General features: G+C 37.8%; 1 protein-coding gene across 1 annotated transcript in view; it reads right to left on the bottom strand.

Annotated features, from left to right (window-relative positions):
- Positions 1–17954: 17954 nt before the first annotated feature.
- Positions 17955–23294, bottom strand: part of LOC135216039 (26S proteasome non-ATPase regulatory subunit 10-like) — a 30456-nt gene continuing 25116 nt past the window's right edge. The window contains exons 4-5 of the mRNA XM_064250985.1: positions 18335–18504; positions 17955–18200 (exon numbers count right to left, since the gene is read on the bottom strand). Of these exons, the coding sequence (XP_064107055.1) occupies positions 18047–18200; positions 18335–18504 (324 nt within the window). The 3' untranslated portion in view covers positions 17955–18046. The remainder of the gene's footprint in view (positions 18201–18334; positions 18505–23294) is intronic.

Below are 23294 nucleotides of genomic sequence, written 5' to 3'. Positions count from 1 at the left end.
TCAGTATGATTTATTTTGACGAGAAGGATGGCACTATATATAATTGAAATGCATCATTACAAGAGAATAACTTGAAAAGTGTTAGTTGTGTTGCTATATCTTCCAGTGTATTTAGTAACATCTTTATTACTTGTGCAGTAGTGTAAGCAAAACTTTTGAATGGTTATTTTTCCTCATCTTATTGTCTCTATGTACTCCGTGACAGGAAGGAAACTAATCAAGGAAATGGTATATATGAAACTATTAAGGAATTAAAGCAGACAGATAGCTTCAAGTACTATTAAGGTTCTGTCATAAGTGAAGAGAGTGATTCTTGATGAGGATTCCTTTGAGACGAAGTATGGTCTTCAATATAGCAATCTGACAAATACTTTTGTGTAGTGCAGAAACACGGGCAGTGTGAAGAAAAGAGGAGGGAGCCCTGGAAAGAACAGAGATGAGAATGTTGAGATAAGTATTAACTATTAACGCCGAAGATATGAACAATGGGATATCATGGAACCTGTTGCACTGGCAATAAGCACATTTGTGGTAACACTGACTATCAAAGGTGAAAGGAAAAGAAGAGGTTCCTTGCTTTGTTGCCTCTGCCACCTAAAGATTTTGCCAAACTAATCTCAAGATTTTGTTGATGGAGGTTTCATCTAAAATTATGGACCTCTTAAGGATTCTGTCATTGCCAGGATAGTGCCAATCAACCAGTGTCATCCCAGCACTCCAGCACAAGAGGAAATGCCAACCATCTCTTTAGATTCCAATTGCCACCTGGGATGTTGGTATCCTGAGCTAGGAACTTGATTAGGAATAAAGATGGAAGGCATCATTTTGCTTATGGATGGAAACTAATGTATCTTGGCAATCAGCAAGTTGAAAAGAGCAATTTTCCTTAAATGTTTCTGGTATCATTAAGAACTTGTCTGAACAATTCTGAGCAAGTATAGGCTCTTGTCTGTGTGAAAATACCGTCAACATCAACATGGAATTTATCTTAACATCTTCAAAAATCATTTTGAAATATATCTATCAATTAGAAAATGATTTCACAAGAATCAAAAGAACAATATGAAACAGCTTCTTGAGTTTTACCTCCCAACTCTCAGATGTAAGGTGTTGTCTCTCACCTACTCCTTCATCACATGGGACAGATCTTAAATTACATGATTAAATGGTACAGAACTTGAGAATTGTGCTGTATGGCCCCAAAAGTTCTAAGCACTGTGGGGCCTGGATGTAATATTGGCACCTATAAAAGATGCTGGCAAAAGCTAGAGCACTGTTTTAGGAAGCTAGATGTTGAATAAAATTTGATATTTGAGATATGTATTGGGTACATATTGCATATAAGGGATTATTAACTTCCTTAGCAATACTTATTTTAATTCATGGTTTTTCTTAGTGGGTGATATACAGACAAGGTGCAGTGTGGGTATAAGGGAAAAATGCTCACAGACTTGCATCAAGTTGAGTTGAATATAGAATTTAGGCCAAAGGCCAAGCACTGGGACCTATGATGTCATTCAGGGCTGAAATGGAAATCGACAGAAAAAAGGTTGAAAGGTGCAACAGGAGGAAAACCTCAAAGCAGTTACCCTATGAATCAGTTGTTAGGAGAGAGTGGAAAGGCTGATGAAAGAAAGAGAATATTAATAGTTATAATAAGAGGAGGATTTTCATCAATTCATCTCAAATCCCAGAAAAAAATGTTTTTTTTTTGGTCAGGTATTTGACAGCTAAATTGAGCATATTTTTAATACAAAAACATTCAAAACATGAAACTCATTCAGCCTAGTGGTTTGAAATTTAAAAGTAACAAACGAATTTGTTTTCAAGTTTAATTTTCACTTAGCAATTTAAAATTCAGTGATGCACTGTTGTTGCATGAGAATGATAATTCTAAACAGTGATATATGATAGTTGGATGTTTTGAAAAAAAAATAAATGCCAATGATGATTTATCAAGACACAAAACTGCTTATTACTGTGGTCATCCTTAGACAGTGTAGCAAGTTTGGGTTAACTTCAGGACACTCACTGGGTGTGATTTCTGGTATCGGGTGAGATTGATCCTTATTCATCTCCTTCAGTCTTTGTCAGGGGAGTGACTGCAGGTTGCTTGTGATTAAAGAATATTTTTTCCTGATTGTGTTGCGACTACTGCTGGCGTGAAAATTATCAACAATGTGCTTATTAAATTATGTGGTCATTTAAGAACTCATATCATTCTAGAAGTGTAATGTGAGGGCTCCATGCATGTTAAGTGTTTTGGGACCCAGACAGAGAAGTTTGAGGACTTCTCATCCCAGAGAACTGAGGGTGTCTTGTAGATATTAGTTTGTCAAAACCAATAAACAGGCAAATAGGTTAATTGTCATAAATATAATACAGGCAGTCCCTGGGTTACGACGGTCTCGGCTTAGGACGTTCCGAGGTTAAGGCGCTTTTCAATTATATTCATCAGAAATTATTTCTAGGGTTACAACGCCTACAACACTGATCTGGCAGATGAAATATGACACCAAAAATGCAAAATAATCAATATTTGAAGGTTTTCTTGATGAAAAATGCAATAAGAATGCAGTTTACATAGTTTTGTAATGCACCCAAAGCATTAAAAAGTGAGGTTTTCTTAGTATTTTTTATGATGTTCCGGCTTACGACGATTTTCGGGTTACAACGTGTCTCAAAAACGGAACCCCCGTTGTAACCCAGGGACTGCCTGTACAGGCAGTCCCCGGGTTACGACGGGGGTTCCGTTCTTGAGACGCGTCGTAAGCCGAAAATCGTCGTAAGCCGGAACGACGCTTGGAAATATGTCTTAAACTAATAAAAAGTTATAAAAACCTTACTTGTAATCCTTTGGTTACACTACATGTTGTTTCCTGTAGTTTTATGTACAACCTGGAGTTATTTTCATAAAAGAATGCTGGTTCTTGAAGGTAAAAACTATTGTAATCCTCTGGTGACACTACATTCTTGAAGTTTTATGTACAACCTGGTGTGATTTTGCCAAATCTTGAGGGCTACAAGAACAGCTGATTACTATTTACGTATCATATAGACTAATTAAAGTAAACGTATCTTTAAATAGGCTTATATATTAGTATCAACAAAACATTTCCTGCTATGAGTCAGAGGCCGTTTAATGAAACGAATACTTCTCTGTCCTATCTGTTCAGAAAATAAATGTTACGTCAATCCCCGAGACGGTGACCATTGTTGCCAAGGCGTCTCTCTCTCTCTCTCTGATCAAATTATGTACTGGATAATGTCTCTCTTTGGATACTTCGATTTTGCCAAATCTTGAGGGCTACAAGAACAGTTGATTACTATTTACGTATCATATAGACTAATTAAAGTAAACGTATCTTTAAATAGGCTTATATTATTAGTATCAACAAAACATTTACTGGCATGAGTCAGAGGCCGTTTAACGAAACGAACACTTCTCTGTCCTTACTCGGAGCGTCGGAAGACGCCCTCTCTCTCTCTTCTCTCTCTCTCTCTCCCCCTCTCGTCTCTCTCCCTCTCCAATCTCTCTCTCTCTCTCTCTCTCTCATTGTAATCTAACCAGAAACTTCGTTTTGTTATTATTACTGGAAACAAGCAATGATTTTTTTCATTATTTGTGCTTTTGGACTGTTATATGTAAACTTTGCGCACCGCAAGCTAGTATGTATTCATTCGCTCGGAAACTAGTTCCGCATATGAGGCGTCACTAAAAAACATAGAAAAATATGACATAAAAAGTGTCGAAAATCATCATAACCTCAAAATTTTTGTTGTAATCTAACCAAAAACTTATTTTTATTAATATACTGTGCTAAACTATAAAGGAGTTTTATCATAGTATGAGTTTTTTAAAAGCGTCGTTAACTCGGAGCGTCGGAAGCGTCAGCGTCGTAACCTCGGAACAAGCGTCGTAACCCAGGACGGATTTTTCCATTGAATATTTAAGAAAAAGCGTCGTAACCTCGGAACGTCGTAAGCCGGAACCGTCGTAACCCGGGGACCGCCTGTATACAAATAGGGAATAGGTTTGATATGACAAAGGTAGAGAAATATAGTATGTGTTAAAAAAGGGGGGAGCCATCACATGGATGTTTTGCCTCAATTTTGTCAGCGTCGTTCAGGTGCAGTAATGAAATGGAGAAGAGGGTGTTCTATGCCTCGTCGGTGACCAGCTTCCATCTCGTATGCATGAGTTGCCAGATGCCAAAGATTCCTTGCTTTACAACCTATGATAGTTTTTAACTGATTTCAGATTGTTAAGACCTCAGGTTTGTTAGCTATGAATAATACAAATTGATTAGAAATTTGTCATTTTGATAGTTTTATGGCCATTTGTGCCACACAATGTTAGTGTCTTGTTGTAAGACATGGCCAGTGTCAAGGATTCTTATATTAACAAAATTGTGGTCCTGCTATGAGTTAAGTTCCCCGGTGGGAGTGTAAAGGAGCTTATCCATAGCACAGCCAGGCCATAGCATAGTTCTGTCGAGAGAGAAAATAATTGTGGGGTGTTGGGTCTTGTAAAAAGCAGAGGCACTTTAAGTAGCACATCACTTCCCGTAAGTGTGAGTTTCATGTGACAATGAATAACACACAAAAGTAATTTTGACTTTTCTTAAAACTGGTCACCCTTGGATATTTGATGAACCTTGATTTTTTTTTTCTGTGGATGCCTAAAATATAATCAACAGAGTGTCAAGTTTTGGAAACAAAAGAAATTTTGCCAGAATCTCTTATCAATTATAAAATTTTAAAATTAAGTCTAAACTTTATTCATTTATAAAGACAAATCTTTTGGGTTAGCTTGTAATAAGCTAACTAAATTAGCTCAATTTTCTTATACTATATTTTAGTGAAGTTCCAATGTGACCAATAGCATAGTTTCTATTGATAGTGTGAATCCTAATTTGAAGGAGATGTCACACTTGTGTGCGTTGGCTTACATTGCCATCATCAGTAGTGCCATCCAGTGCGAGTTTGATTTTTGGTGGACTACGCAGTTGCCCATTAGTACCAGTGCAGGTACTTACTACTAAGACAATCCCCATCAGTAGAGTGGCCAATGTATTGATCTTTAACCCCCAGTGCAGTTCACAAGTGTGCATGGAACCCTGGATATGTATGCATTTTCTGTTAGTAGTACTAGACAGCCACAAGACCTTTGCTTTGTCTGCTTCTTAGTTTGTGGTTGACATGAGTAATGGATTTATACTGAAACAAATGTAACTTGAAATGTTTGTGTGCCTAATCATCCTTTGACTGCTTGTCTATTGGCAACATTTCCAAACTTTCAGGATGAAATTATGGTAAAAGAATCTTATTAAAATTTTCATCTTATCCTAGTACAGTAGTAGTTTCATAGGAGGTAAACCTGAGAAAAAAAAAAAAAAAGTTCTTTCATACGGTACAAATGAATTCAAAGGTTACTGTGTATTTCAATACAAGCTGTGGTCATTTCTTAAAATGTCTAAGCCCAGTTCTCAGAGATTTGCCAAAAATCCCAACACACTTTTTTATTTATGTAGATTGAATTGCATATTTTGTAAATGTGTGTGTGTGTGTGTTTTTTTTTTTTTTTTTTTTTTTTTTTTTTTTTTTTTTACTGAGCCACACTTGTAAGACTGACAGCTGGATTTTTAAGTGCATTGAATAGTTATTTACTGTATTACAGGTAAAAGGTAATTTCAGAATCGTTGAATAATCACGTCATGATAATTAGTGTTTATATTTTGGTGTGAAGAATTTTTACTTTGAAAATTAACTTATTAGTTAACAAAAATGTTAATTTATGGTTAATCTGCAGGTGCTTATGTTGAAATGTATAGGTTAAGTAAATTAAGAAAGTATCTCAAGATAATTTTTTAAGCGTAGCTTCACATTTTTTTTATTAAATCACCCATTTCCTCCATCATGAGAATGGTTCATTATGAATAATGCTTTTGTATCAGATAGTAATGCTGCAAAGTATTCCATAATTTATATAAAAAAAGAAGCCAAAGAGTTTATGATGATGTGCTAAGCATCTTATTTGGTACAGACTAATAGAAAATTGCTTGGAGGAGCCAGTCTAGTTTTAAATAAGGTTAGTTCCATGAGGAGTTTAAATTATTTAATTTTCAAATGTATTTTTAACAAATATTTCATACTTATTTAACTTTGGCTTTCCCTTGCCAAAGCCAGTGGCTTTAATTAAAATAAAATCTTGAATGAATTTTTTTTATATCAAGCCTTATGTTGATCTGATGTACTGTATGTCTGTGGTTTCATGAAGTTAAACCAACAAACCATTTACACAAGGATCACCATTCCTGAACAACTGTCAATGAATGAATAATGGGCAGTTAATCCAAACAGCTAGAAATAATGTAAAACTTATATTAACTACTTCACAAAAGAAGATAAACAATAACAGCAAGCAGCATTATAACAAAACTTTTAATCATGCAACACTACCCTAAAATTTACATGTCTATGTTACTAAGCTCAGTTTCTAATGACAATTCATGAGTTAAAAGACCAAATATGTGACTGCATTCAACTTGTAAACTGTAGGGTTAATGGTCCAAAGTAATCAACCCACCCACCCCATCAGTCTATAGAAAAGGGTTTTTAAACTCAGATATTGTTGAATAGCCAGTTTCTTGAAGATTAACAAAACAAACTTGTTCATACATGAAACAAACCTTCGGTCTTTATGTATGGGTAAAATGTCAAAGTCCAAGCTGGATCCAGTTTAAAAATAGACCAAGGTTGGAGGCATGAATGTGTTAATCACTGGGAAAGAGAATGCTGTCACAAATTAGTTATCTCTCAAACCAAGATGAGCACTGCCCTGTGGAAGAGTTATGGAGCTCCGTTTGACAACGTCTGTGAGAGAGAGAGAGAGAGAGAGAGGGCATAATTGGTAGTTGGATAATTAGCAACTGAATTGGCTGTTGGTGAGTTCTGGGTTGTCTGCTGGTGCTGTTGGAGTTTAGAGTTCTGTGTTTTGAGTTAGTTTTTTGGTGAGTCTTTGAGCTGGTGATAGACAGTAGTGTTGGCAGCCGTCAAGTGAAGACATTGAAATTCATTTGAGTTGTGTTTTGTTGATATGTTGTTAGTTATTGTTAAGTTTGGTGTTGTTAGTGGGTGTGTGTGTGGCCTTTTTTGTGTTGTTTTTATGTGTTAGTGATTGTTTGTGCAGTGGTCTTTTGTTGTGGTTGTATTCCTTGTTTGTTGTTGAGTTGTGGTTGTTCCTTGGTTGTTGTTGTGGTCCTTGGGTGTTGTGTTGTTGGGGGTGGTCCTTGGTTATGTTGTTGTGGGGTTGTGGTCCTTGGTTGGTGTTGTGGTTCTTGGTTGTTGTCTTTGTCGTTGTTAGTGTCTGAGCGACCTCGACCAGCGGACAGCACAGCACAGCCTGGATTATCTGGAGTTGGGCGAGTACATGTGTTTGTTTTTTTGTTGTGTAGATGTAGTTCAATTGTCTTGCATGTATTCTGTAGTGTAAAGAGGAAAGTGTGATTGAGGGTGAGTTTGGTAGCCGGATTGATTAGGTTTATGTGGGGGTGATTTACCCGCTTGTTTTTTAAGCTTGCGATCCCGCCACATTATTTCTTGGCGCCTGAACAGGGACTGTTGGTGTGGCAGCTGCAGGATGATTGGGGTGGTGAGTTGTGTGATTGGTAGAGAAAGTGAGGATGGAAGGGTTGAAGGAGATAGAGAGGCTGAAGGAGGAGCTGAGGTTAGCAAATGAAGCTAAGGAAAGGTTGGAAGTGGAGAATGAGAGGTTGAGGGTAGTGTGAGGAGCTGATGAGTGAGTTAGAGGAATGCCGAGGAGTGCAAAAGTGGAAATGAAAGAAGAGGTGAAAGTTGAGGAAGAGAGAATTGTTGAGAAAATGGTTGAAAAATTCAGGGCGATGATGCAGGAAATGATAAAGGGATTCATGGGAGAGGGAGCTGTAGGAGGTAGGCCTACTGGGTCTTGTGACGGGGCAGGAGTGGTAAAGAAAGTGAAAGAGCGAGTGGATGAGAGTACGAGTGAGGAAGGTGATTTGGTTGTGATAGGTAAGGGAAAGAAGGGGAAGACACAGGATAAGGATAAACCTGAGGACAAGAATAAGAAGGGGGCTGAGGAAAAGAAGAAGACTAAGGGATAGAAGGTTAGTAAGGGTGACGGACAGGATGAGACTAGGACTGAATACATTGGGGAAAGGGCTGAGAGTGATTTAGATTGCGGTGAATGGAAACAGGTAGGTAGAAAAAGGGTAAGAAAAGTGTAGTCAAGAGTATGGAAGTGGATTCGCTGTATTCGGAAGAGGGAAAGAAGGGTCAGAATGGAAGTAGTGAAAGTGAGAGCGAGAGTGAGCAAGAAGTACGAAAGGCTGTGTATATGAGAAAGGTACCCTGATGTGCACAATACGAGGAATATGGTAGAAGGGACATAGGGGACTTTTTTAAGGAATATGAGAAGTATTGTGAGGCAAAGTATGGGGATAACAGAGTTAGGTAGCTATTTGACGGGATTTTTGTTGAGTATGCATGGGGTAATGAGTGTAGGGAATGTGCCATATGAGAGTGTGAAAGCCAGGATTGTAGAACAGGCAAAGAGGATAAAGAGTAGCGTTAGATATAGGAGAAAGCAAGATTTTGAAGAGGGAAGAATGAATATCGGTGAGCTGTTGTCAATGTATATCTGTAGGTTAGAAACATTAGCCAGGAAAAAGTTTGGGGACGAAGGAATAAATGAGTGTAAGGAGTTAGTGCGAAAGTTGTTGGCGACTGTACCAGAGAGTATATGAGTTTATAAGTGAAACGTAAGGAGAAAATGCGATGGACGAATGAAAGGTTGACGTGGAATGACATTTTGGAAATAGTAGAAGATTACGAGTTAGATGTGTGTATGAAAGAGAGTAGGAGTGTTAGTGTTAGGACTGAAGTAGCTGAGGTTGTACCAGAGTTTAAAAGCTATAGGGAGGCAGTTTTGGAAGGGCCAAGGCAAATGCCAGAGTGAGTAGTAGATAGGGGCATTAGGGCAAGTAATGTGAGTGTAGTTAACCCTAAAAGAGATATGAGTGCGAGTGTTGGAAGAGTAGGGTCAGTTAGTTGTGAGTGAGAGCAGCAGTGTTATAGATGTGGTAAGCCAGGACACAGGAAGAATGAATGTCGGTGGGTGTTAGAAGCGAACTTCGGGTGTGGGCAAACGGGGCATTTAGTGAGCGAGTGTAAAAAAGGTGGGGACAGGCAGGGCACACAGCTAGTGGATGTCAGGGTACCCGTACGAACGTGGTTTGTGGCAACTGTGGGAAGAACGGGCATTATGCTTGGATGTGTAAAGAACAGCGTGTGAAATGTGATGACTGTGGGATGGAAGGTCATGTGGCGATTGTGTGTAGGCGTAAGATGATGAGTCAGGCTGGGAATTCGGGAAACTAAGTGAAAAGGGGATTCAGTTGGGTGGGTCCTCTAGTATGCGACAGTATTTTGGGAGAATGTGATGAGTGAGTGGTTTGAGGTGAATAAATGTGAGCCGAGTGTCAGTGAGCAAATGGGTCTGGAAGATCGGCAGTTGGTGTTGGTTGAGTATGGAAGAAAGCGGAAGAAGGTAAGGAAAGGGAGAAACGTGAGCTGCATGATAAGAGGGGTTAGTGTTAGGGTAAAAATGGTGGATAAGGCATGTGATACAGATGACTTTGAGGGGAAGAATAATACATACAGTGTGTGTGGGTTTGAATTGCAAGGGTAGTGAAGTTTCACCAGGAAGGGAATCAGGTGGTAAGGATGTAGTTGGCAGTATGAATGAGTCTCTTCAGGAATTTGGCAGAAGTGTAAATGAGGTAAGTGATTTGGTGGCAGAGTTACAAGAGATATTCAGACAAGAGTTGGAAGCGGTAGATGAGATAGTGAATGGAATTTGGGAGGATGGTAATGAGGGAGATGGTAATGGTAGTCTGACTGGAAGTGGTCTGGGAGAAGTTGATGGCAGTGTAACAAAGTGTGTATGAGGGCCCTCAAACAAAATCTAGGGGAGTCCGAGCATCCGTTGGTGGTGCGGAAGGCTATTTAGTGTGGGTGTTGTGAGTGTAAGGAGACGTCAAATGTAACGGGGAAGAAATATGGAGGAGTTATGGAGTTCCATTTAACAACGTGTGTGAGAGAGAGAGAGAGGGTGTAATTGGTAGTTGGATAATTAGCAACTGAATTGGCTGTTGGTGAGTTCTGGGTTGTCTGCTGGTGCTGTTGGAGTTTAGAGTTCTGTGTTTTGAGTTAGTTTAAGGTGAGTCTTTGGTGAGCTGGTGGTAGACAGTAGTGTTGGCAGCAGTCTAGTGAAGGCATTGAAATTCGTTTGAGTTGTGTTTTGTTGATTTGTTGTTAGTTATTGTTAAGTTTGGTGTTGTTAGTTGGTGTGTGTGTGTTTTCTTTTTTGTGTTGTTTTTTTGTGTTAGTGATTGTTTGTGCAGTGGTCTTTTGTTGTGGTTGTATCCCTTGTTTGTTGTTGGGTTGTGGTTGTTTGTTGTGCTGTTGAGTTGTGGTTGTGTTCCTTGGTTGTTGTTGTGGTCCTTGGGTGTTGAGTTGTGGGGTTGTGGTCCTTGGTTGGTGTTGTGGTTCTTGGTTGTTGTCTTTGTTGTTGTTAGTGTCTGCGCGACCTCGACCAGTGGACAGCACAGCATAGCTTGGATTATCTGGAGTTGGGTGAGTACGTGTTTGTTTTTTTGTTGTGTGTGTAGGTGTCGGTCAATTGTCCTGCGTGTATTCTGTAGTGTAAAGAGGAAAGTGTGATTGAGGGCGAGTCTGGTAGCCGGATTGATTAGGTTTATGTGGGGGGGATTTACCCGCTTGTTTTTTAAGCTTGTGATCCCGCACAACCTTTTCCATCTTAGAAATAGGTTTTTCATGCATTTCCTGTTCATTCTTCGCCTTGGTGTTCTGATTTTTCATTTGTGTGTTTCTCTCATATATTTGTGAATGTGTGTGTTTGCATTCGAGATGCAAACCCGTGAATCATCTAAGAAGGCTAGACCTTAGGAAATGTCTTTGGGTAGGTAACAACCCTTGTTTTTGTTATCTAGCCTCTCTCAGTACTGATCCTCATTTGACTTGCAGCAGATGCAGATCAAATGATTGCAATGTAGGTAACCCCTGTACAGAGTGTGATTGGTCTCCAGAGCAATGGAAGTGTTTTGGTAGGAAAACCAAGGGTTTGTATATATGTAAGAACAAATAGAAATGGATTAAAAATTTGTCATATTGTACACAAAAATTACATACAGAAAAGTTTCTCATCTATGTATAAAAATAAACTACACTCACCATAAAATTAATCCAATCCAGGGATGATTGTCTAAAAATTTCCCCTATCATTAAAAGTGCAATAAGACAATTACAATGATGGGTGAAAAGCCTGTTGAGGTTTGAGGACGAGATGTGGAGTTACTTGTGCTGACTAGTCACAGATGAGGCAGCGGAAGAAGAATGATGAAAACAGTCAAGCTCTTCTGCCCCTTCATCAGAGGAGATGAAAGGGATTACTATTGAAAATATTTATCAACCTTTCCTTTTCATCAGGTACAGCAGGTGGGTTTGAGGACTCAAAAAAAGTTTTTTTTTTGGCAGTGCAGACACTGTTAACTACAATGGTTCATGATAAAGTCACATAACTTATTACCAACATCTTTTAATTCAGAATTCCCATTAGGGTTTAACAGTGAAGGATAGGAAGAATTATTGTGCATCCTCTCTGGCTATATCTAAGCCTTACCATGGCATCAAGAAGGCCCTTTGCTTTCCAATAATGCACCTATGGAGCTGGGACTTCTCATACCACCTACAAACACAGTGTATTTGAATTCTCATGATATCATGGCAGCTGTGTTAATGGAACACTGCTTATAATGACCACCCTGTAATCTTGAGACTTCTATGAAAGAAATGCCTCTAAACAAAGCCAGCAATGTACACACTGACTGGATATCATAACCCAGAGAAGGAGTGGTGTTCCACCTTTCTAATTATGGACACTAAGACAACTCTCAGCTCATGCAGACAAATCATATTTATTGTTGAGAGATATTAGCTCCAATTACAAAGAAGACTGTTGGGTTTTCCAGCTGAATCTAAGTAAAGAGCAGGGAGGAGGCATGTCTCTTAGAGGACAATAGATGATAAGTTATTTGTGCTGATAGTCATATATGAGGCAGAGGGTGACTGGCTTGTTTGTGATAGACTAAGAAAAATATTATCATCTGGGAGGTTTGCTGTCACAACTACGTAAGTAACCCTGGAGTGTTTGGACTGGACATATGTTGGCTAAGTAATACCAAGTCTCCATAAAAGAATACTATAAGGGATTTCTTCCTCAAGGGGTCCTCATTTTTGTCAAGAAAAAATAGTGACAGCTAGGTGAGTGAGTGAGTGATATGTCCCTATCTAAGAACCGCAATACCATGGCAGTCGAGAAAACCACTTTTGGAGCATATGAGTTGCACTTGCATTAGGACTACTGAACAGAGATTACAGGGGTCAAAAAATCTTATTCAAGAACCTAGCAATGGGAAGCCCTGCATGCAGGAGCCAGCCTTTGCAACGTTAAGGACCAGAGGACTTAAAAACTTCTGTATTTGAATTAATGCCAAACCCTTAAAGCAAGGGCTCTGATAATGCAACCTTGTATGTCATAACTATAGTAGAAGCAAGGCAATTGTCCTCAAACAGGTAGATCAGAAACTAAAACTTTCTACCTAGGTTTAACCAGCAAAGGGTATATAAAGTATGCACTTTTTGCACCAGCTACTTATCAATGTTAGGTGAACAATCTTCATGGTAGACTACATTTTAAAACTCTACAGATAGAAGTCAATGCTCAGAAAGAGGATGAACAAACAAATTTACCTCCTGTTTAGGATAGAACTAAGGACAGCATTAAAATTTATTTTCTTGCCTGTTAAACAGAAAGAACTGATAACTAGGCCAATTTGAGGCCACTAGATAGGTGGCTCCATTGAAAGTTAGCATTGTTCAAAACCTGTAAAATCTGGGACAATGGAGAAAAAGTAGATTGTTCTTCACTTGGCTGAGGCTGCAATATGCCTTGGCAAGGAATGTTATTACACTGAGTGGCCCCGTAGAGCAGACAGCATGACTACATTGAGAGGAGCCGACAGGGAGCTCAACCTCTTGATACAAGCCATCACTATCACATTGTCTAGGACTTACAAAATATGGGTCCTCTATGGAAGCTTCAATTTTCTGAGAGATAGGAAGGCAGCAATCAGCTACAAGAAACTGGTGTGACACCTCCCTTAAACAGGTGACCAGCTTCCCACTACCTGACGATTTTCCCAGTTGTCTTCCCAACTAGTCAAGGAGGCATCTATATGTATTACTATCCATACAGTTGGTGGAGTCACTTTAACCTTTTTGCAGTTCCCTTCAGGTCCATAAATGGAATATCTTCCCAACTACCTAATTCCATGAGTGGAAATGATCACAAAGCCTTTCTGATCAAGCAAGGGTTGATTCTGGCTAAGAAGACAACCAAGTGTGAAGTGTATCATAATAAATTCCCAACCACACAAAACACCTGTTGGGTGTGAAACATTCTTACTAGGCTCTCTTCATTGGTGGCTCTTTCAACTAACCAATCATTGAGATAGGCTACCAGTTGAATGCCTTCTTTCTTAAGTTCCTTGAAAACTATTGCTGCTAATTTTGTGAAGATTCCGCCCAATTTTTAACCCTAAGGGGATGACTTTAAATATGTACCTGTCCTTTATTTGAAACCCTAGGAAGGGGTGGATGGGACCAGTGCTAGGGATGTGTTATTATGTGTCTTCCAGATTGAAACAGGCAGTCCAAGTCCAACATGGAATGAGTGAATGTACTCGGAACAGCAGTATTCATCGGGAAACTACTGCAACCATCCTTTTTTTGGGCCTGAGGTGCTACTCTACTCCATAAAATCATCCAGTGCTCCCATAAAGTTTGCAAAAAGGTCTTTATAACCATAGCCCAAACAGTCCTAGAAAACTCAGAGCTTCCCTGTCGACACTTTCAGAAAAGAGGTGGGACCTTGCTTGGAACTCAGAAGTGGCTGTTCCATCTGAGCTTTGCCCCATTCCACATTGAATAGAAACTTTTTACATTCATTAGGAAAGTGGAGCAGAAAGTTAATGCCCCCAAAGGGGTTATTGGTTCTCCATGATTATGGAGATACCATAATCTCTGTTAAAGCAGAAAAAAAGGGTTGCATCAATAGCTTTTATTGCCATACTAGCAGGGAGGATGACTGCTGCCTTTGGCAGTTCCTAAATGCTTACTGAAGGAGAGACCAAGCACCACTCCATATCAGGACAAAGCAACTGTAACTGTGTTGTGCATATTTAATCAAAATCACTGTTTTCATTTTGCTGACAAGGTATTTGCCAGGCAAATGGATGCAGATTGCAGCACCTTGCCAAGGGATATCAGCAGCAGTATCAGGGTGTCACTTCTTACTCCAAAGGGATCGAAGCAACAGACTTAATTTTCCTTTTGGCCTTGAGTTTCCCGTTGACTTGCTCCCATGGCCTAAATTTTTTGTGCAAGGATTAATCCATCCACAGGTGGCTTCTAAAGTCTTTAGTCTCTTTGGAAGACTTTTAAAAAGTCATGGAGATCACCTCCAACTAAGTTTTCAGATCTCACCTCCCAACTCAGTATTCAGGGCTATTCTGATTTCCCATCAGGAATCCTCAACAGCATCTCCAATATACTGGTGCTCGGTAATGAGGGCTTCCCCAATATGTACTGTGCATTATCTTGATCAAAAGCTCTTAACAAACCTTGGATGGAATTTCTTCATTAGACACCACCATCTGGGCAAATTGGGCCTCAGTAGCCACACTGCTAATACCCACCCAGCAAAGGCTTGGGAGCAACTGATGAAGGACCAAATCCCTGGAAAGAACAGGAACTTCTAGGGGAAGGAGGGTGAGCCCTATTGGGGGTCCTCCTCAACATCAGGTTAGTGAATGGTTAAAATGGTACTTCATGGAGAGGAGGGTGGCCACCTCGATATCAAGCTGTTACATGGGAGACCTCAGATTTCCTTCCGAGGGATATCTCGTGTGAAAACAATCAGTGCCCCAAGGACTTCCAGTTTCAGAGGGGAAAGCTCAGCGGCAAGATCCACTTCATGCCCAATATTGGGAGCATTTATTCCAACATAACTTGATCTCTAAGAGGAATCATTCAAGGAGATCTTGAATTCCAGTATCTTGGCTTACTGGCCAGGACATGGACCGTGCTTACAAAAGGAGAGGGATACTCCCAGCCTAAGACCCAAAGGACTAGCCTAATCTAAGCCTTTTCATCATGCTTCACTGCCAGGATCATGTTGCTTAATTTGCATATCCAACAACTACCTAAACTTACCTTTACACCAGCAAGGCTATGTTTATGGTGGGTGGTATGTGAAATGCTAATGTTAAACAGCAGATTATGCAGTTTGCAATGGGGAAAGCAACCTTTAGGTTTAGCTTATTAGTAGCCCTGAAGTAAAAAAAAAAAAAAAAAAAAAAGACAGCAGAACCATGAGAAACCACTGAATGCAAGCTACACATATCTATCAGATAAGCAGAAAGTGCACCAGTATAAAATAGACTGACAATGTTATAAGTAAGTGACTGTGACAACTGGGTAACGGACCAACTCAATGGTTGACACTTTTAGTGATATACTAATTACAGGCAGTCCCCAGTTATCGACAGACTCGGTTAACGGCAATCCAGTTCTATGGCAAATGGGCGATTTATGGTTTCGTAATGGGCCAAGTTTCGGTTATCGGCGCCATTAGGTGCCAATAATAAAGTTATGGCGCTATACCAAACCTACCAGAGGCACCATTAACCGGTCATCAGCACCATAAATAACAGAATTTTGGTTAATGGTGGTTTTCACTTGTCAGCCAGCACCAGGCTGAGAATGGAACCCCCAGATAACTGGGGACTGCCTGTATTGGCACCATCCCTTTAAATCATGATTATTCTCGTGGTACCTTTACAAGTTTCGGCTAGATTAATATATTAACAGAAGAAATCTCTATCCTGCCAAGAAAAATACTATGTATATCAAGCACACAGGGGAAACTGAAAGTCACTTTTATTATTTTGAAACCACAAAGTTAGGCTAAAACATACATTCTCCTTTTTACTCTGTAAACTAAATAATCTACAAACTACCAAAATCACTGACTAATGATCTTCAGTAACAAAAAAAATCCCTAATTCTAGAGATTTTTAAAAATTGTAAAAGTTGACTGCAAGCACAAATGCATGATGGATCCTAAAACCAATATCTTCACCTTTAAGGATGCACCAGCTGGCAGAATTTAACAAATATGCCCACAGGCAGAAAAATTTTGAGAACTAAAACTTTTTACAAGGCTTTAGGACTATGTGGATAACTGCAACATTTTGTTAATATGGCCCTCAAGTTTGAAAATTATTCTAGAGCACACTTAGGTGGGAATACTGAAACAGACCTACAAGTAATGGCATTCTTGGCCGACCTGCATGCTGTTGCCACATCTGTGTCATAAAGGTGAATGGGAAGACCATGGTAAACCCTGTAGGCAAGGGAAACAGCCCTCTTTCCTTTAGTGAAAGAGAAAGAACATTAAGCTGACCAGGATGTGAAATAATCTCCATTCTTCTTTTGGACAATTCATAAACTCCATAGAATGGGTATTGACTACACCTACAGTTGCTGGAAAGAAATCGTTTAGTAGCTTGAAAAGGACCAGTATAAATCACGGCTTACTAGACTCAGGCCTTTTGGTTCTGGTTAGAGAAGCTCATCTGAAGACTTCTTTTGAGTTCAACCAGTATCTTATACTGTACCTGGCAAAACTAATTGTTACCTATTGATAGACACCATGATACACACTTTTAATTGTAAATGAAAATGGATGCCTAGTGAGAGGATCTGCAGGGAGAATCTGTATAAAGTCTCAAGAATAATGTTCCCTTAACAAAAAGGAGGTCATAGCCCCTTGAAAGGTCAATAATTTTGTAGGTTTATATTTGATAGTTCAAAAATCTTTACAAGAGGTCCTTTGTGACTGCGGTGGCAAGAATGTATGGTGGAACCATTTATTAATATGTAATATGAATAATAATCTTCACATTTCTCTACTTGCTTCTGCTTCAACGCTCAACTTTTTTCAGCCATTCACTGTGAACCTCAAGGAGCTTTGCAACATAATCCTCATTCATCTCATTAACCCAACTTTACAGTACAACTTATGTCTTGACTAATGCTCTAGACAGAAGGGAAGCTCAAGAAGTTGTGACCACATTTAGGTAATTTTTCTGCAAGTACAGTTCAAAGACTGGACTTCAACAAGCATCAATGACGAAGCTGATCACTTCTCTGACAATGAAATTAATTTAATATTGTATTCTGACTATCTTCTGATGGGTAACAATGAAATACTGGGCCAATCTTTTCTTTATAACCAACTGGTAGTAGGCCATTGGGAGGGAGAGATGGTGTTAACAAGGAGAACAACACTTTATTGTTATTATACCAATCACTCATGGCTTTTTATATTTGTTTTTAAGGGGATACAACCTTTGCCGTTCATAAATACGATAATTTTCTCATACAAAAAATACTATAAGTAGTTTCTAAGTGACAGACTGACATCAAAGAATGTAAAGTTCTTATGCATGAACTCATGAAATGCATTTTTTCATGATTAATTCGAACATTTTTAGTTATAAAATATTTCCTTCTTATATGTTGTAGAGTGAAACATTTCTTTTTGGTAATCATGTCCTACTGTATATTCTAGTAGAAACAATTTTTGTAAACAGTCACACACTTAGGATTTTCAAGCATATTAAATGCTAAATTACAGTAATTACAGGATTACAAACATTTTTAAATCCTTTATATAATTCTTGATGGTTATTATAAAAACACAATAATACATTATATTATTATAATAGTGATTTAACCAAATCAAAGAATCATTTCCAGACTTGCAGAACTAGTATTGTCATTATAATACCTGAGTGTATTACAGGTCAATGGATGTAATAATGCGTCTGATAGACTGTGATGAAGACATCTGAAGGGGAATTTTCTGTGCTTTATTTACTATGTTAGTAAAAGCCCCATGTTCTATTAAGAGTTGTACTGCTGCTGTGCGCTCTTCTTCACATGCCAAATGCCTGTTCAAAGATGATAGTTATACAATTTAAGATCATATGCTTTTATTTTTTATTTCAAATTCTGTATACCACTGTTTCACTCAAATTAATATTATAACAAGAATATCCAAACTAAAAACAAAAACAAAACTTACAAAGGAGTATTGCCTTCTGAGTCTTGTAAATTCATGGAGCACATGTTGCACTGAAGTATGTGATTCATAGACCTTACATTTTCTTTAGAAGCAGCACGGTGTAATGGTGTAGCACCATATTTGTCCTGTATATTTACATCAGCCCCATTCATTATCAAGATGGAGACAATCTGGAAGAATTTGTGGGTTAAAATGATTAGAAAACACCAAGTGGTAATGCATAATTTCCAAATAGATAGTACAAGTGTCTATACTTATGCACTCACTGTCTGAGGAAAATTTTATGAAAATATTTATCGATTTAAAACATTCTGTTAGTTCTAACTGGGATTAGTGATGAACAAATCATATAGAAATGCTTCTTTGATAAAAATTCTTCTAAGATGGATAGTCACATCATTGAATCTTTACTGCATTTGTACAGTTACTAAGTCAGGGTGATGAGAGAGGTGATTTACCACCTTGGACTTGAAGATTTATCTAGGAAGGATTGGATTACAGTACTAGTACATATAAGACTTTTATCTAGGAAGGATTGGATTACAGTACTAGTACATATAAGACTTAGATTTAAAAACCAAGCACTGCACTGAGGTAACAAGTTACGTATTTTAAAATTCAAGATATACTAACTACATTATTTATCTAAAATCTGATTCAACATGGCAAAATCTTATTTCTTTTAACTGTGGAACACATGTTATTACATTGCCGTAGGTATGCTGCAGCATGGTAAAGACATGGGTTAGTGGGCAGGGGTATAACAAAACTGCTTGTTCCTGATGTAGTTGTTAATAAAATTGTTGCATTCCTTAGAAACATTAACCTCTATAATGAAATTTAGAAGTTGATGTCTTGGTACGTTGACAAGTGTAATAATATACACTTTAGCAGTTGTGTATATATATAAGCATGTTTGTATGTTTTTATTTTTTCCCTTTTTTACACTGTAAAGGTTATAGTATGCATATCCTAAATGCAAAGTTATAATTTTTTTATGGGGAATATCAGTTTCCAGAATATCAATTCTTAACATAGTTTTAAAATCAATCTTTTATTTTATTTATTCAGTTCACATACTGATTGATATACTTACCTATTCATCTCAAACACAATTCATTATAGAGCTGAATAATCCCTCGGATTCAAGTGCTTGGCTTCAAGCCTAAATTTCATATTCCATTCCATTCCTATTTATTTAAAAAAAAAAAAGCACTTTCTGTTGGACTATATTCCCATTGCAATTTCCTCAGAGATCTTACAGACAGATCCATGTACAATTCACTAAAATGTGCTATACTGTAATATCATCCAGCATGTACCTATCCTTCCAACACCTCTCAAATTAAGAAAGTGTGTGTGTGTGTGTGAAATAAGTCTGGCTAATGAGCATTCTAGTAAAGTTTATGCTTGTTCCAGTTCATAGCTTTATTTGTAAAACCACTTTCTTACTGCAGATTTTGTAAGCATGGGATCCAGTACAGGACCATCTTTGGCTAATGCTTTTATGAGTTTTATGGAGAAGAAATGGTTAGACAATTGCCCTTTAGAGTTTAATCCCTTACTGCACAGGAGGTATGTCAATGATACATTCTTAATTTTGAAGTCGTGACCAGAATCCTTGTTTTTTAGAGTACCTTAATAGTAAGCATATTAACCCTTAAACGCCGAAGCGGTAAAAAAAAAATTGTCTCCCGTGTGCCGGAGGGGTTTCAGAGTGAGCGCAGAAGCGGAAAAAATATTTTTTTCAAAAAATCACAGCGCGCTTAGTTTTCAAGATTAAGAGTTCATTTTTGGCTCCTTTTTTTTCATTGGCTGAAGTTTAGTATGCAACCATCAGAAATGAAATAAATTATCATTATCATATATAAATAATGCGATATATGATAGCGCAAAAACAAAATTTCATATATAATTGTATTCAAATCGCACTGTGCGCAAAACGGTTAAAGGTAACAAGTTACTTTTTTTACGTTGTAATTTACACTAAATTGCGATCATTTTGGTATATAACACATTGTAAAACGATAAAAGCAACACAGAGAAAATATTATCACAAAATAATGCATGAATTCGTAATGCGCGGACGTAAACAAATATTTTTTTCAAAAATTCACCATAAAAATCTAAATATTGTCCTAGAGACTTCCAATTTCTTTCAAAATGAAGACAAATGATTGAATATTACTATACTGTAAGAGTATTAGCTTACAATTGCAGTTTTCGACCATATCTGACGAGTTAAAGTTGACCAAATGTCGAATTTTTTTATATATATATTTTTTATATGCAATTATTTCGGAAATAAGAAAAGCTACAACCTTCAAATATTTTTCATTTTATTCTACATGAAATTGCGCACATTTTCATATATAAAACTCTATGAAATGCCTAATATGAAACGGAGCAAATATTCCGAGAATGGGACGTACGCATTTCGGAGATTTGTGGCGGAGAATCCGCGCGCGGAGGGAAGGAAAGATTTTTTTTTAAATTCACCATAAATCTAAATATTTTGCTAGAGACTTCCAATTTGTTTCAAGATGAAGATAAATGACTGAATATTACTAGACTGTAAGAGTTTTAGCTTACAATTGCGTTTTTTGACCATTTCTGTAGAGTCAAAGTTGACCGAACGTGGTTTTTTTCTATTTATCGTGATTTATATGTAAATATTTCAAAAATGAGAAAAGCTACAACCTTCAATTATTTTTTGTTGTATTCTACATGAAATTGCGCACATTTTCATATATAAAACTTTATGTAACGGCTAATTTAAAATGGTGCAAACATTACCACAATCGCAAGTATGATTTTTCCGCGCGGACGTAAAGAAAATTTGATTTTTTTCATAAATTCACCATAAATCGAAATATTGTGCTAGAGACTTCCAATTTGTTGCAAAATGAAGGTAAATGCTTGAATATTACTAGAATATAAGCGTTTTAGCTTACAATTGCGTTTTTCGACCATTTCGGTAGAGTCAAACTTGACCGAAGGTTGAAATTTTGGCAATTATCGTTATTTATATGAAAATATCTCAAAACTGATAAAAGCTACAACCATGGGTTGTTTTTAGTTGTATTGTGCATGAAATTGCGCACATTTCCATATATAAAACTTTATATAACGGCTAATTTTAAAATGGTGCAAACATTACCACAATCGCATGTATGATTTTTTTCGGAAGAGTTACCGCGCGGACGTAAGGAAAAAGTTTTTTCATAAATTCACCATAAACCAAAATATTGTGCTAGAGACTTCCAATTAGTTGCAAAATTAAGGTAAATGATTGAATATTACTAAAATATAAGAGTTTTAGATTACAATTGCGTTTTTCGACCATTTCGGTAGAGTCAAAGTTGACCGAGGGTTGAAATTTTGGCAATTATTGTTATTTATATGAAAATATCTCAAAACTGATAAAAGCTACAATCATGAGTATTTTATTGTTGTATTCTACATAAAAATGCGCACATTTTCATATATAATACTTCATGTAACAGCTAATTTACAATGGTACAAAAATTATGTCAAAGTGACGAAATAATTTCCGATGTGTCAAAGATACTTTTTAGTGCGGCAAGAAAGAAATTCGCGCTTGCGCGCCTGTGTAACGATTGTAAACAAAACAACACCTTGATCCGTGAACTCCCAGCATCCCCCAAGGCGCATGATTCAAAAGTTTTAGGCTGGTAGGCCTATAAGTATTTTTCCGCGAATTTTAAAAAAAACTTTTGTAAGTCGACGTAAAATAAGTCCAGTCGGCACACGGGAGACAAAAAATGTCAACATAAAATACGTCCAGTTGGCGTAAGAGGGTTTAGGAAATGTTAAAGAAAACTTATTTTTGAATATTACTATATTCACACATATATAAGATTTAGATTAAATTAATTTAATTAACTTCAGATTTTAATTTATTTTCCTTCTCAGGTGTTGGTTTCCAAGCTTTGGGACCATTTCTCTTGTACTATTTCACGGAGCGGCACAGGTGGGGCCCAGAAAAGAGATTTTGACGAAGGAAAAATCTATTTCTGGGCAAGAGACCTGTGCCGCCCAGTGAACCCATCCACTGCTTTCCCCACCCAGAATTGGTCCAAGCTTGGGTGCTATGAGGAGTGAGCATGATCGCGTGGGTGGAAGTAGTAGTAGTAGCAACAGTAGTGGGATGTAGAACGGCACCTCGTAGTAACGGGGGAATTTGAAGGAGGAGAGATCTAAATGGCACGAGACCTCTGACAGTGGTTTTCACGCCCCAGTTACTATACTGACACCTTATATAGGTGAGCGAGCTGGGTTTATTCCTAGCATTCCAATGCAACTTTTTTCTCTGGTAATATATGTATAGCAGTTATATACCTTAGAAATGATGCTAAAAGGAGCATTTCACTGGGCGGCACAGGTCTCTCGCCCAGAAATAGATTTTTCCTTCGTCAAAATCCCTTTATTATCCACAGAGATAAGCTATGTAGTAGAACCTGTACTAGCCCTACTCTCAGTCCTAAAGGCTGCTTTCTTCTTTTGAGTTTATCTAGACAGATTTTGAGGTTTTCCATTTCTTATCCTCACAATCTTGATACTCTGGGAAAGTATTATCTGTACTACATTCCTGTCCTCTACATTGACAACCCTCAGAACAGAAACAAACACTAGATAAGCTAGTATTTGCCATTTCAACTTTCAAAAAGCTACTACTTTAAATCACAAAAGATAATCAGCTAATGAAAGAAATCCACAACAACAAATCTTGAATACTTCATCAAGTATCAGCAAATAACCATCCAAAAAACCAATGAAGTAGCTGCGAAAAACTGCTGATGTTACTTGGAAGCCAGCAAGAAACAAACTGAGGTCTTTAATAGTTTGTTTCCTCTAAGTCCTGGATAGTGGTTGGGACCTGCGCACCTACACACAAACGAAAGAAGCACCACAACACGAATTTTGAATTTTTAAGCTG

The sequence above is a fragment of the Macrobrachium nipponense genome, chromosome 6 (genome assembly GCF_015104395.2).
Source record: "Macrobrachium nipponense isolate FS-2020 chromosome 6, ASM1510439v2, whole genome shotgun sequence".
NCBI lineage: Eukaryota > Metazoa > Arthropoda > Malacostraca > Decapoda > Palaemonidae > Macrobrachium > Macrobrachium nipponense.
This window is presented reverse-complemented; position numbering and strand designations above follow the sequence as displayed.